At 47.8% G+C, this 15,600-nt stretch overlaps 1 protein-coding gene across 2 annotated transcripts; it reads left to right on the top strand.

Moving 5' to 3' along the window:
• The first annotated feature begins 11,840 nt into the window (after positions 1-11,840).
• LOC109769432 (transcription factor PCF8) lies at positions 11,841-15,530 on the top strand. Of its 2 annotated transcripts, none has more exons than XM_020328178.4 (3): positions 11,841-11,999; positions 12,907-13,842; positions 15,139-15,530. In XM_020328178.4, the coding sequence occupies exon 2, from the start codon at positions 12,940-12,942 to the stop codon at positions 13,825-13,827; it is 888 nt and encodes a 295-aa protein (XP_020183767.3). In that variant the 5' UTR covers positions 11,841-11,999; positions 12,907-12,939; the 3' UTR covers positions 13,828-13,842; positions 15,139-15,530. The 2 variants fall into 2 exon arrangements, with proteins under 2 accessions (XP_020183767.3, XP_073355814.1); XM_073499713.1 differs by having other exon boundaries at positions 11,848-12,132.
• Positions 15,531-15,600: the final 70 nt, after the last annotated feature.

Here is a 15,600-nt window from a genome sequence, read left to right as displayed (position 1 = left end):
GAACCACATTTTAAGAGCATCTCCAATAGTCGTGCTAAACAAGCGCCGCGCCGCAAATTTGCCCATTTTAGCGCGGGCGCAATTGATAGAGTGGCTCCAGCGGGCGCGCAATAATCGCGCGCGCGGCATATAGAGTTGGGCGCGTGGTTCGAATTGCCAACGCGCGCTGTGTATTTGGGGCGCCCGCTTCCGCGCGCGGCACACGCGAGCGCTCGCGCCGCACTCTCTCCTCCGCGCCACCTTCGCCCCGCACGCGCCGGCGCCGGCGAACTGGACCCGATGGACGCATGCGTCGGCACCCCCTCACCCCATCCTACAGCCGCGACCCCTCCACCGCCGCCGCCGCAAACCCGAGCGCGGGGAGTGTTGGCCTCGCCTCCGCCGGAGCTCCTCCGAGCATCGGCCTCGCGCGCGGCCTCTTCATGCCGCCGCGGATGACCTTGGCGGCAGGTGGCGTCGCCCCGGCGCCCGCCGTGATGAAACCACGTGCCCCCCCTCGAAGCTCCCAAATGCGGCGCGACCGAAGAAGGGCAAGACATCCGCGAAGAAGAACATGTTGGAAATATGCCCTAGAGGCAATAATAAATAGGTTATTATTATATTTCCTTGTTCATGATAATCGTTTATTATCCATGCTAGAATTGTATTGATAGGAAACTCAGATACATGTGTGGATACATAGACAACACCATGTCCCTAGTAAGCCTCTAATTGACTAGCTCGTTGATCAATAGATGGTTACAGTTTCCTGATCATGGACATTGGATGTCGTTGATAACGGGATCACATCATTAGAAGAATAATGTGATGGACAAGACCCAATCCTAAGCCTAGCACAAGATCGTGTAGTTCGTTTGCTCAGAGCTTTTCTAATGTCAAGTATCATTTCCTTAGACCATGAGATTGTGCAACTCCCGGATACCGTAGGAATGCTTTGGGTGTACCAAACGTCACAACGTGACTGGGTGACTATAAAGGTGCACTACAGGTATCTCCGAAAGTGTCTGTTGGGTTGGCACGAATCGAGACTGGGATTTGTCACTCCGTGTAAACGGAGAGGTATCTCTGGGCCCACTCGGTAGGACATCATCATAATGTGCACAGTGTGACCAAGGAGTTGATCACGGGATAATGTGAGTTACAGAATGAGTAAAGAGACTTGCCGGTAACGAGATTGAACAAGGTATAGGGATACCGACGATCGAATCTCGGGCAAGTAACATACCGTTGGACAAAGGGAATTGTATACGGGATTGATTGAATCCCCGACATCGTGGTTCATCCGATGAGATCATCGTGGAACATGTGGGAGCCAACATGGGTATCCAGATCCCGCTGTTGGTTATTGACCGGAGAACGTCTCGGTCATGTCTGCATGGTTCCCGAACCCGTAGGGTCTACACGCTTAAGGTTCGATGACGCTAGGGTTATAGGGAAAGTATGTACGTGGTTACCGAATGTTGTTCGGAGTCCCGGATGAGATCCCAGACGTCACGAGGAGTTCCGGAATGGTCCGGAGGTAAAGATTTATATATGGGAAGTCCTGTTTTGGTCACCGGAAAAGTTTCGGGTGAAATCGGTAATGTACCGGGACCACCGGGAGGGTCCCGGGGGTCCACCAAGTGGGGCCACCAGCCCCAGAAGGCTGCGTGGGCCAAGTGTGGAAAGGGACCAGCCCCAGGTGGGCTGGTGCGCCCCCCCCCCCCACCAAGGCCCAAGGCGCATGGGAGAGTGGGAGGGGGCAAACCCTAGGTCCAGATGGGCCTTAGGGCCCATCTAGTGCCCCCCCCCCCTCTCCTCCCCTTGGCCGCCCCCCTTGATGGGATCTAGGGCTGGCCGCCTCCTCTTGGGGGTGGAAACCCTAAGGGGGGCGCAGCCCCCTCCCCCCCTATATATAGTTGAGGTTTGGGCTGCCCAAGACACACGAGAACGTCTCTCTTTCGGTGCAGCCCTACCCCTCTCCCTCCTCCTCTTCTCCCGCGGTGCTTGGCGAAGCCCTGCGGGATTGCCACGGTCCTCCACCACCACCACGCCGTCGTGCTGCTGCTGGATGGAGTCTTCCCAACCTCTCCCTCTCTCCTTGCTGGATCAAGGCATGGGAGACATCACCGGGCTGCACGTGTGTTGAACGCGGAGGCACCGTTCTTCGGTGCTTAGATCGGAATCAACCGCGATCTGAATCGCTACGAGTACGACTCCCTCATCCGCGTTCTTGCAACGCTTCCGCATAGCGATCTACAAGGGTATGTAGATGCACTCCCCTTCCCCTCGTTGCTAGATTACTCCATAGATTGATCTTGGTGATGCGTAGAAAATTTTGAATTTCTGCTACGTTCCCCAACAGTGGCATCATGAGCTAGGTCTATGCGTAGTTTCTATGCACGAGTAGAACACAAAGTAGTTGTGGGCGTCGATTTTGTCAATTCTTCTTGCCGCTACTAGTCTTATCTTGTTTCGGCGGCATTGTGGGATGAAGCGGCCCGGACCGACCTTACACGTACGCTTACGTGAGACAGGTTCCACCGACTGACATGCACTAGTTGCATAAGGTGGCTAGTGGGTGTCTGTCTCTCCCACTTTAGTCGGAACGGATTCGATGAAAAGGGTCCTTATGAAGGGTAAATAGAAATTGGCATATCACGTTGTGGTCTTACGTAGGTAAGAAACGTTCTTGCTAGAAACCTATACAAGCCACGTAAAAACTTGCAACAACAATTAGAGGACGTCTAACTTGTTTTTGCAGCATGTGCCTTGTGATGTGATATGGCCAGAAGATGTGATGAATGATATATGTGATGTATGAGATTGATCATATTCTTGTAATAGGAATCACGACTTGCATGTCGATGAGTATGACAACCGGCAGGAGCCATAGGAGTTGTCTTTATTTTTTGTATGACCTGCGTGTCATTGAATAACGCCATGTAAATTACTTTACTTTATTGCTAAACGCGTTAGCCATAGAAGTAGAAGTAATCGTTGGCGTGACAACTTCATGAAGACACAATGATGGAGATCATGGTGTCATGCCGGTGACGAAGATGATCATGGTGCCCCGAAGATGGAGATCAAAGGAGCAAAATGATATTGGCCATATCATGTCACTATTTGATTGCATGTGATGTTTATCATGTTTTGCATCTTATTTGCTTAGAACGACGGTAGTAAGTAAGATGATCCCTTATAATAATTTCAAGAAAGTGTTCCCCCTAACTGTGCACCGTTGCGAAGGTTCATTGTTTCGAAGCACCACATGATGATCGGGTGTGATAGATTCTAACGTTCGAATACAACGGGTGTTGACGAGCCTAGCATGTACAGACATGGCCTCGGAACACATGCGAAACACTTAGGTTGACTTGACGAGCCTAGCATGTACAGACATGGCCTCGGAACACAAGAGACCGAAAGGTCGAACATGAGTCGTATAGTAGATACGATCAACATGGAGATGTTCACCGATAATGACTAGTTCGTCTCACGTGATGATCGGACACGGCCTAGTTTGACTCGGATCATGTATCACTTAGATGACTAGAGGGATGTCTATCTGAGTGGGAGTTCATTAAATAATCAGATGAACTTCATTATCATGAACATAGTCAAAAGGTCTTTGCAAATTATGTCGTACGCTTTAGTTCTACTATTTATGATATGTTCCTAGAGAAAATTTAGTTGAAAGTTGGTAGTAGCAATTATGCGGACTGGGTCCGTGAACTGAGGATTGTCCACATTGCTGCACAGAAGGCTTATGTCCTTAGTGCACCGCTCGGTGTGCTGAACCTCAGCGTCGTCTGTAGATGTTGCGAAACATCTGACACACACGTTTTGATGACTACGTGATAGTTCAGTGTGTATTGCTAACGGTTTAGAATTGTGGCACCAAAGACGGTTTTGAAACGTCGCAGAACATATGAGATGTTCCGAAGACTGAAATTGGGATTTCAGACTAGTGCCCACGTCAAGAGGTATGAGACCTCTGACAAGTTTCTTAAGCCTGCAAACTAAGGGAGAAAAGCTCAATCGTTGAGCATGTGCTCAGATTGTCTGAGTACTACAATCGCTTGAATTGAGTGGGAGTTAATCTTCCAGATGAGATAGTGATGGTTCTCCATAATCACTGCCACCAAGCTATTAGAGCTTCGTGATGAACTATAAATATCAAGGATAGATGATGATCCTTGAGCAACTCGCGATGTTTGACACCGCGAAAGTAGAAATCAAGAAGGAGCATCAATTGTTGATGGTTAGTAAAACCACTAGTTTCTAGAAGGGCAAGGGCAAAAGGGATACTTCATGAAACAGCAAATCATTTGCTGCTCTAGTGAAGAAACCCAAGGTTGAACCCAAACCCGAGACTAAGTGCTTCTGTAATGAGGGGAACGGTCACTGAAGCAGTACTACCCTAGATACTTGGTAGATGAGAAGGCAGGCAAGGTCGACAGAAGTATATTGGATATACGTTATATGAATGTGTACTTTACTAGTACTCCCAGCAGCACCAGGGTATTAGATACCGGTTCGGTTGCTAAGTGTTAGTAACTCGAAATAAAAGCTGCGGAATAAACGGAGACTAGCTAAAGGTGAGATGACGATATGTGTTGGAAGTGTTTCCAAGGTTGATGTGATCAAGCATCGCATGCTCCCTCTACCATCGAGATTTGGTGTTTGCGTTAAGCATGATTGGATTATGTTTATTGCAATACGGTTATTCATTTAAGGAGAATAATGGTTACTCTGTTTATTTGAATAATACCTTCAATGGTCTTGCACCTAAAATGAATCTCGATCGTAGTGATACACATGTTCATGCCAAAAGATATAAGATAGTAATGATAGTACCACATACTTGTGGCACTGCCACTTGAGTCATATTGGTATAGAAACGCATGAAGAAGCTCCATGTAGATGGATCTTTGGACTCACTCGTTTTTGAAAAGAATGAGACATGTGAACCATGTCTATTGGTATATATGCATGAAGAAACTCCATGCAGATGGATCGTTTGGACTCACTTGATTTTGAATCACTTGAGACATGCAAATCATACCACATGGGCAAGATGACTAAAAGGCCTCGTTTTCAGTAAGATGGAACAAGAGAGCAACTTGTTGGATGTAATACATTTTGATGTGTGCAGTCCAATGAGTGCTGAGGCATGCAGTGGATATCGTTAAGTTCTTACTTCACAGATGATTTGAGTAGATGCTGAGTGTATTTACTTGATGAAACACAAGTCTGGATTATTGAAAGGTTCAAGTAATTTCAGAGTGAAGTTGAAGATCGTTGTGACAAGAGGATAAAATGTCTGTGATATGATCATAGAGATGAGTATCTGAGTTACGAGTTTGGCACACAATTAAGACATTGTGGAAAGTGTTTCACAATTAATACCGCCTGGAACACCATAGTGTGATGGTATGTCCGAACATCATAACTGCACCCTATTGGATATGGTGCATGCCATGATGTCTCTTATCGAATTACCACTATCGTTTATGGGTTAGGCATTAGGGACAACCGCATTCACTTTAAATAGGGCACCACGCAATTCCGTTGAGACGACACCGTTTAGAGAAACCTAAGTTGTCGTTTCTTAAAAGTTTGGGGCTGCGATGCTTATGTGAAAAAGTTTCAGGCTGATAAGCTCGAACCCAAAGCGGATAAATGCATCTTCATAGAATACCCAAAAACAGTTGGGTATACCTCCTATTTCAGATCTGGAAGCAAATTGTTTCTAGAAAAGAGTCCTTTCTCGAGGAAAAGTTTCTCTCGAAAGAATTGAGTGGGAGGATGGTGGAGACTTGATAAGGTTATTGAACCGTCACTTCAACTAGTGTGTAGCAGGGCACAGGAAGTTGTTCTTGTGGCACCTACACCAATTGAAGTGGAAGCTTATGATAGTGATCATGAAACTTCGGATCAAGTCACTACCAAACCTCGTAGGACGACGAGGATGCGTAATACTTCAGAGTAGTACGTGATCCTGTCTTGGAAGTCATGTTGTTGGACAACGATGAACCTATGAGCTATGGAGAAGCGATGGTGGGCCCATATTCCGACAAATGGTTAGAAGCCATGAAATCCGAGATAAATGGATCTTTAAGAAGAAGACGGACATGGACGGTAATGTTACCGTCTATGAAGCTCGACTTGTGGGAAAGAGTATTTTCACAAGTTCAAGAAGTTGACTACGATGAGATTCTCTCATCCGTAGCGATGCTTAAGTCCGTCGGAATCATGTTAGCATTAGCTGCATTTATGAAATCTGTCAGATGGATGTCAAAACAAGTTTCCTTACCAGTTTTCGTAAGGAAAGGTTGTATGTGATACAATCAGAAAGGTTTTGTCCATCCTAAGGATGCTAAAAGGTATGCTAGCTCCAGCGATCCTTCTAAGGACTGGAGTAAGCATCTCGGAGTTGGAATGTACGCTTTGATGAGATGATCAAAGATTTTGGGTTTATACAAAGTTTATGAGAAACTTGTATTTCCAATAAAGTGAGTGGGAGCGCTACAACATTTCTGATAAGTATATGTGAATGACATATTGTTGATCTGAAATGATGTAAAATTTCTGGAAAGCATAAAGGGTTGTTTGAAAGGAGTTTTTCAAAGGAAGACCTGGATAAAAGCTGCTTACATATTGGGCATCGAGATCTATAGAGATAGATCAAGACGCCTGATGATACTTTCAAGGAACGCACATCTTGACATGATTTTGAAAGAGTTCAAAATAGATCAGCAAAGAAAGGGGTTCTTGGCTGTGTTACAATGTGTGAGTATTGAGTAAGACTCAAGACCTGACCACAGCAGAAGAGAGAGAAAGGACGAAGGTCGTCCCTATGATTTAGACGTAGGCTCTACAGTATGCTATGCTGTGTACCGCACATGAAGTGTGCCTTGCCATGAGTTGGTCAAGGGGTACAATAGTGATCCGGGAATGGATCACATGACAGCGGTCGGACTTGTCCTTAGTATCTAGTGGACTAAGGAATTTTCTCGATTATGGAGGTGAAAAGGAGTTCGTCGTAAAGGGTTACGTCGATGCGAACTTTGACACTAATCCGGATGACTCTGAGTAGTAAACCGGATTCGTATAGTAGAGCAATTATTTGAAATGGCTCCAAATAGCGCGTGGTAGCATCCACAAGATGACATAGATATTCGTAAAGCACACACGAATCTGAAAGGTTCAGACCCGTTGACTAATAACCTCTCTCACAAGCATAACATGATCAAACCAGAACTCATTGAGTGTTAATCACATAGAGATGTGAACTAGATTGTTGACTCTAGTAAACTCTTAGGTGTTGGTCACATGGTGATGTGACCTGTCAGTGTTAATCACATGGTGATGTGAACTAGATTATTGACTCTAGTGCAAGTGGGAGACTGTTGGAAATATGCCCTAGAGGCAATAATAAATAGGTTATTATTATATTTCCTTGTTCATGATAATCGTTTATTATCCATGCTAGAATTGTATTGATAGGAAACTCAGATACATGTGTGGATACATAGACAACACCATGTCCCTAGTAAGCCTCTAATTGACTAGCTCGTTGATCAATAGATGGTTACAGTTTCCTGACCATGGACATTGGATGTCGTTGATAACGGGATCACATCATTAGGAGAATGATGTGATGGACAAGACCCAATCCTAAGCCTAGCACAAGATCGTGTAGTTCGTTTGCTCAGAGCTTTTCTAATGTCAAGTATCATTTCCTTAGACCATGAGATTGTGCAACTCCCGGATACCGTAGGAATGCTTTGGGTGTACCAAACGTCACAACGTGACTGGGTGACTATAAAGGTGCACTACAAGTATCTCCGAAAGTGTCTGTTGGGTTGGCACGAATCGAGACTGGGATTTGTCACTCCGTGTAAACGGAGAGGTATCTCTGGGCCCACTCGGTAGGACATCATCATAATGTGCACAGTGTGACCAAGGAGTTGATCACGGGATGATGTGAGTTACGGAACGAGTAAAGAGACTTGCCGGTAACGAGATTGAACAAGGTATAGGGATACCGACGATCGAATCTCGGGCAAGTAACATACCGTTGGACAAAGGGAATTGTATACGGGATTGATTGAATCCCCGACATCGTGGTTCATCCGATGAGATCATCGTGGAACATGTGGAGCCAACATGGGTATCCAGATCCCGCTGTTGGTTATTGACCGGAGAACGTCTCGGTCATGTCTGCATGGTTCCCGAACCCGTAGGGTCTACACGCTTAAGGTTCGATGACGCTAGGGTTATAGGGAAAGTATGTACGTGGTTACCGAATGTTGTTCGGAGTCCTGGATGAGATCCCGGACGTCACGAGGAGTTCCGTAATGGTCCGGAGGTAAAGATTTATATATGGGAAGTCCTGTTTTGGTCGCCGGAAAAGTTTCGGGTGAAATCGGTAATGTACCGGGACCACCGGGAGGGTCCCGGGGGTCCACCAAGTGGGGCCACCAGCCCCAGAAGGCTGCGTGGGCCAAGTGTGGAAGGGGACCAGCCCCAGGTGGGCTGGTGCGCCCCCCCACCAAGGCCCAAGGCGCATGGGAGAGTGGGAGGGGGCAAACCCTAGGTCCAGATGGGCCTTAGGGCCCATCTAGTGCCCCCCCCTCTCCTCCCCTTGGCCGCCCCCCTTGATGGGATCTAGGGCTGGCCGCCTCCTCTTGGGGGTGGAAACCCTAAGGGGGGCGCAGCCCCCTCCCCCCCTATATATAGTTGAGGTTTGGGCTGCCCAAGACACACGAGAACGTCTCTCTTTCGGTGCAGCCCTACCCCTCTCCCTCCTCCTCTTCTCCCGCGGTGCTTGGCGAAGCCCTGCGGGATTGCCACGCTCCTCCACCACCACCACGCCGTCGTGCTGCTGCTGGATGGAGTCTTCCCAACCTCTCCCTCTCTCCTTGCTGGATCAAGGCATGGGAGACGTCACCGGGCTGCACGTGTGTTGAACGCGGAGGCACCATTCTTCGGTGCTTAGATCGGAATCAACCGCGATCTGAATCGCTACGAGTACGACTCCCTCATCCGCGTTCTTGCAACGCTTCCGCATAGCGATCTACAAGGGTATGTAGATGCACTCCCCTTCCCCTCGTTGCTAGATTACTCCATAGATTGATCTTGGTGATGCGTAGAAAATTTTGAATTTCTGCTACGTTCCCCAACAGAACAAAGGCGGCAGACGGCTCCGGCACCTCGAAGGCATCGAGGAAGAAGCTTGCAGGGCGTGTGACGGGCGCGGCGGCTACTGAAGCGCCGACGAGCTCACTTGTTGAGCCGGCGGCCGACGCGCACAATGTGTTTGAGGATATGCCCCAAAGGTAGATAATTTCCCCAACTTGTTTTTTCTTGTTATTTTTTGAATGCATACATATAGATAGCTTATTTGCATTGTTCTATATACTTTGTAGTCTCAACGATGATGCATACATGTCAACTATGGGTGTTGGCTCCAACAATTCGCATTGGTCTCAAACCAATGACATGCACTTCGATGACCATGAGTTCGAGATGAACGAGCATGGTGAGGGCATTGTCGACGCACCGAAAGGAAGAGCGGGCAATTACACCAACGCCGAAGACATCTTACTATGCAATACTTGGTTGCAAGTGTCAAGGGATCCATCCGTTGGAGGTGATCAAAGTAGAGATGCTTATTGGCTTCGGATGAAGGAACACTTTGATGTTCGCAACATGAGTGGAATTGACCGCTCCGACCGATCTCTTCGGTCCGGGTGGTCGACAATCAACAAGGATTGTCAAAAGTGGGCGGCCGCACAAAAGGCGGTTGACAATTTGAAGCCAAGTGGCACTAATGAGGACGATAGAGTAAGTTTCATTTCATCCATGTTCATCATACTTGTTGTTGGTGTTTGAGTGCTAACTTGTTTTGTTTTCATGTAGTACAACATTGCACAAAACTTGTTCAAAGGAGAGGAGAAAAGGACCAAGAAGGGGAAGATCAAGAAAGGATGGCCATTTACCTTGCCTCATTGCTATGACGTGTTGAAGGATGATGAGAAATGGAAGAAGCGTGATGATTTGGATGATTTGGATTTGAGCAACAAGCGGAAGCGAACAATTGAGTTGGATGATGATGATGAGGAGGATGCATCAAGTGATGACGGCAAGAGAAGCCCCACACCCAACTCGGTTTCATACTCGAAGCCAAAACGACCGGATGGGTGCAAGAAAGACGCAAAAGAAAAGAAGAAGAGGAAAGGAGATGATGAGCTCAAAAATGCTATGGAAGCTATTGTGAAGGCGAGAAAAGAAGCCAACGAGGTGAGAAAAATGGCAAGGAACCAAGATGCCGCGGCCGAGGAGAGGAGGGTGGCGGCCGAGAAGAGGAAGGTGGCTTTGGAGGAGAGGAAGGTGAGCAATGAGGAGCGAACTAGATTGTTGGATTGGGAGAAGCACTTGTTATTTTTGGACACATCTATCCTCAATGAGGCGCAAAAGGAGTATGTCAATCTTGCTCGTGAAGAAGTATTGATCCAAAAAAGAGCCATGATTCGCACAATGGGTGGCGGTGGCCTTGGCGCCATGGTTGGCGGTGGCTTTGGCGCCATGGGAGGCATGGATGGCTTCGGAGCTACCATGGGCGGCATGGGTGCCATGGGTGGCTTTGAAGCTATCATGGAGACCATGGGAGGCATGGGTGGCTTTGGAGCACCTCCGGGTGCCATGGACGGCATGAGTTTTGCGTCTCTCATGGGAGGCATGGGTGCACCTCCGGCCGCCATGGGCGAAATGTCTTCCGGTGTGCCTCACACACCTTTCCATGAAGATGTCGTTGAAGATCTTGCCAACACCGTCCGAGCTTCACGTGATGCGGTGCGCGACAATGAGGAGGAGAAGGAGGAAGAATCGTCTTCGGAGAAGTCGGATGAATCGGAGGAAGATGAGGACGAAGAGGAGGACGAGGCTTGATGTGTCTTCCGTTTATGTCATGAACTTGGTTTGCATTTTGAACTTGTTGGATGAACTTGTGGGCATGAATTTAAACTTCTGGGTATGAACTTTTATTCATCAACTTGTTTGTGTGAAATTATATTATGCTTGAAATCCATTTTGTGTTCAAAATGCAACATATGGCATGCGCCGGCGAGTCGCACGCGTTGCATTTTTGCGCGCTACGCGGCTGTTGGAGCCAGCGTTGCCCGCCGCGCCAAACCAGGCGATGGGGTCGCGGCAAAGTAGTTTTTAGCACGCGGCATGTTGAGCGGCTGTTGGAGATGCTCTAAGGTAGTGTCAAATAATCGTAACAAGCGCACTGCCGTGTGGCTTAGATCAGGTCCCTCGGAGATTGATTTGCCGTACACACACGATTGTGACCACACTGGTTAAGCAATGGAATCTCTTTTTCCTCACAAAAAAGAAAAACACATTAAAGCTTGATCAAGTTTAGAGAAAATATATTAACATCTACAACTTAATATTTCAATTAAAGCTTGATGAAGTTTAGAGAAAAAATACATTAAAGTTTGATATGCTTCGTTAAACATATTTTTTTTTACTTAAGACAAACCTATAACTTCCGAGTAGCATCAAGAAAGAAAGCATTGGTGGAGCTTTGGGTTCTTTGCACCGACAGCGTGTTCTAATCAGGAACTAATCGCTACGGCTAGATGCCACTAGCAGGAACGATTACGGCCGACAGACCGCAACCCGGGAACATTCTCGGTCAAGCCCCCGTCCTCCAAAAAAGTTATGCGGTCAAGCCCCTGCATGCTACTGTGCGGCACGCGCGCGAGAAGGCCGAGGCCCTTTCCGCAAAACGGCCTGGCAGGCGTCAGCCGATAAGCCAGCCCACCGGCAGCTGTCAGCCCGCTAGCTACAGCTCCAGCTCCACTCCCTCACTCCAGTCTCCTCCCCCTCCCCGCTCTCCCTTTTGCGCGCCGGCCCCTGCCGTTTCGGACCCGCCGCGCTCCGGTCCCCGCTCCGCCGCCGCCGCCCGTCCCCGTCGACCCCCTCCTCCGCCCCTTCAGGTGAGCGACAGGCTTCCCCCCTCCCCCCTCCGTCGACGCGTCCTTGGCCTGTGCCGGCGGGAGCCCGGCCGGGTTCGCCTGGCGCGTGCATTTTTCCCTGCGAGATTGGGTTCTTTGTGGAGTCCATGTCCAGGTCCATGCTCATGTTCATCCTCTCTTGGATATGGTTTTGCTTTTTATTTTTGTTCCCGTTCCCCAGGAATATCTTGGCGCCGTTGCTTCCAAAGATTTGCCCCCTTTGGTTGATAATAGATAGCAGATGAGTAATGGTGGTGGCGAGAGCTAGTGTACTCGGTTGAGATTTGGGGGCTGTTTTGCTTTTGTAATGCGCCCGTAAAGCTAGGTTTTCCCTTTTATTTACCACAGATTTTAGGGTTTTTCTGCTTACGATTATCCCCACGTCCTTGCCAGATTTGACTCTACATAATTGGGAGGTTTAGATATAGAGGAATCCCTAAGTAAAGTATCCTTGATTAATTATGTTAAGTATAGACGGGGAACAGGGCGGGGGAGCCATGCATTTATGCAACAACATCATCTACTACTACTAATGTTCAGACGTAGATAGATAGAGTAGCAGATTCCTCTGATAAAGCTGCTGCTTTTTTCACAAGCTGCAACTTTTGTGTGCTAAAAGAGCTCATCTAGCAGAGGATAAGAGCAAGTGGGCTATGGACTGGTAGCATATTTGTTTCAGATTTTGACTCTGCAGATTTTTTTAACTACAATTCCTCTGTTATATTTTCTTCTCAAAAAGGAATGTTTTGTTGTTTAAAACCTCGCTTCAAGAACTTGAGTTATTGCCACAGCTGCATCATTTCTCAAGAAAAAAGAAAATCCAAATGTTTTTGCAAGGTTTGGTGCTAACTTTTTCCTTCTTCTCTGAATCCTACCCCAAAATGAGCAGAGGAAGCTGCGGACTGGCATGAGCTAGGGGGCCATGGAAGAGGCAGACAAGGACCGCAATTCCTGCAAGCGCCTGCGAGCGGTAGGCGGCGGCGGCGACTCGGCGGATGCGTGGCGGACTTTCCGGGTGGCGCGTGCTGCGGCGGGCGGCAAGGACCGGCACAGCAAGGTGGTGACCTCGCGCGGCCTCCGCGACCGCCGCATCCGGCTCTCGGTGCAGACGGCCATTCAGTTCTATGACATCCAGGACCGCCTGGGCGTCGACCAGCCCAGCAAGGCCATCGAATGGCTCATCCAAGCCGCCGCCACCGCCATCGATGGTCTCCCGTCGCTGGACTGCTCCTTCGCCCTCCCTGTCGCTTCCCCAGCAGCAGAAGACGCCGCGGAGGTCAGCACCTCGGAGACCAGCAAGGGCTCTGTGCTCTCGCTCGCCAACGGCCCTGCCGACAATGACAATGCCACTCACCAAGCCAATGCATACAACGGGGGCAGTGCCAATGGCACGTTCGCCGAGCTCCTGCACTGCTCCAACGCTGCCGACAAGCCAATGCAGCATCAGCATCAGCAGCCGACGCTTGCCTACTACGCCGCTCCGGGTTCACACATCGCACCCATGTCCTTCGAGATGATTCCCCAGCTCACCTTCTCCCAGGACCAGCAACACCGCCACCACCACCACCACCATGCCTCTGTCGCCTTCGACAGGAGCACACTTCAGTCCAACACCGTCTCGACGCCACAGTGGCCGCCGTCCCAGCACCCGTTTCTGATGCAGAGGTTCTCTGCTGCTCCAGCCGAGCCTTCGCCTATGTTTCCCTTCTTTCTTGGAGGCAACAGCGCTTCTGCTGCTGCTCCTGCGGCGGCCAATGCGCCGGAGCGGAGGCTGCAGCTCTGGGACTTCAAGGAGGAAAGGAAGACATAATTTCTTCTTGTAGAGGTGAGTTGTTTCCCTGCAAAAATTAAATAAACTTTTAGAGTAGTTTAACTGAACCTGTTCCATTGTCATTGTTACACTGAGATAAAAATCTTGCATGAATCGCTATTGGTCATTCAATGCATAGGCTGCTGTTAGTTTATTTGAATTTGAATTGTACTCCAGAGTCCAGACGAAGTCATTTCCAAAAATGGAGCAGTTAATTTCAGAACTTAGCAGCAGTAGCCAACCAAAGGGAGTGTTCTCTCAAGAAAACAAACTGATTGTAGCTGCCAAATTGGGGCTGGTACACTGCTATTCCAACTTCCAAGTTCCTAGAGAATAGCACTTCTAGAAAGTAATAGATATACCATACTAAATTTAGCCAACCTTAGGAGATGTTTCTTACAGAGGTCATGCAATAGCAGATTTACTGAATTCAGACTACTTGCTGCAGCAGTGTGCAGCAGTCCAATTTGGCAACTCAGGGATTTTGATAGACATGCTGAAATACCTATTCTTGAACTACTGATTTTGGATTCCTTTTGAGGAAAATATTTTGGGAGTATCTTATTTGGCAACTGTGACTTCTAAGAAGTTTCCGACTATAGTTGTAGTTAAGAACAGCTTTTTTTTTGGCGAACAAGAATGGCTCGTTTTGAAGGGAGATCATTTCACTTCAGGGTACAGGATACTGTTACCATTTTTTGGATTAATTGTTTATATGCCACTGCATGTTTGTGGCACCGTCCATTCTCTTACTAACAAGGTGGGGCAGCCGACATGTCAGTGGGACAATGATCTTTTTTTGCTTGGATTTATCTTTCTTCTTTAGAACTCAGAATCGAGTAATAGCTGGGTGGCTAGAGTTTACGGTGGTAAACTTGCCCACCAGCGTTCGAATCCGTGGGGTGCTAATGTGTGTAATCCACAGAAAGGTCTCATATTCTACCTGACAACATAAAGGGAAGGGTCCCCGTGATCCGCCCCCCTTTAATCACATTTATTTTTGTTGGGAATTTCAGATCATAATACTTGAGAGTCAAGATTAGTACATTGATCATGCTGCAGCCCTATTAATTGCAAAAATTGAGTTATTTAACAATTTCCTGCACCACACAAGATCACCTACTACAGTAGTACCATATATACTGCAATATGCATCATTCTTGTCTGCATTCTTTCAAAAGGTTGCCGATGTTCTAACTGCACAGTCATCATCCGCTAAGATGTTCTTTTGCCCCGACTTCATTCAGATTTGGTGTTCTAACTGCACAGTCATCATCTACTAATATTTTCTTTTGCCCTGATTTCATTCAGATTCGGCGGTGTATCAACCTACCAAGTCATGATCCATTCAGCACAGAAGAACCCAGAACGAGAGAAGATGCAAGGCAACGAAGGCGTCGGCGCCATGGAGGCGCGTGGAACACAAATGCTTATTAGCTGGATCTCCAAGTCTTCTCCGCGCGGTTTTCATTTTGTCACTGTCATCCTCTGACCTATGTTTTTTGTGATCGGAAACCAAATGTTTTTGAGCTGTACTCTGTTGCTGTGGCCTCCCCCTGCCACTATCTTTCTCCGTACGAAAACGATGAATTTTTTCCTTTTCTGGCGAGGAATCTTGCATGATACTGGTGGCATAAGAATTTCTCATGTACCTGGGGCATTAGCAGATGGTAATCCAAACATGAATGATTTCTTTCACCTGATATCAGTAGTTTGATGATTGTCATTGTCAGTCTTATCACAACCGAACCTTGCATTGCCTTCATTGACTGG

This window comes from Aegilops tauschii, chromosome 5 (genome assembly GCF_002575655.3).
Source record: "Aegilops tauschii subsp. strangulata cultivar AL8/78 chromosome 5, Aet v6.0, whole genome shotgun sequence".
NCBI classification, from domain to species: domain Eukaryota; kingdom Viridiplantae; phylum Streptophyta; class Magnoliopsida; order Poales; family Poaceae; genus Aegilops; species Aegilops tauschii.
This window is presented reverse-complemented; position numbering and strand designations above follow the sequence as displayed.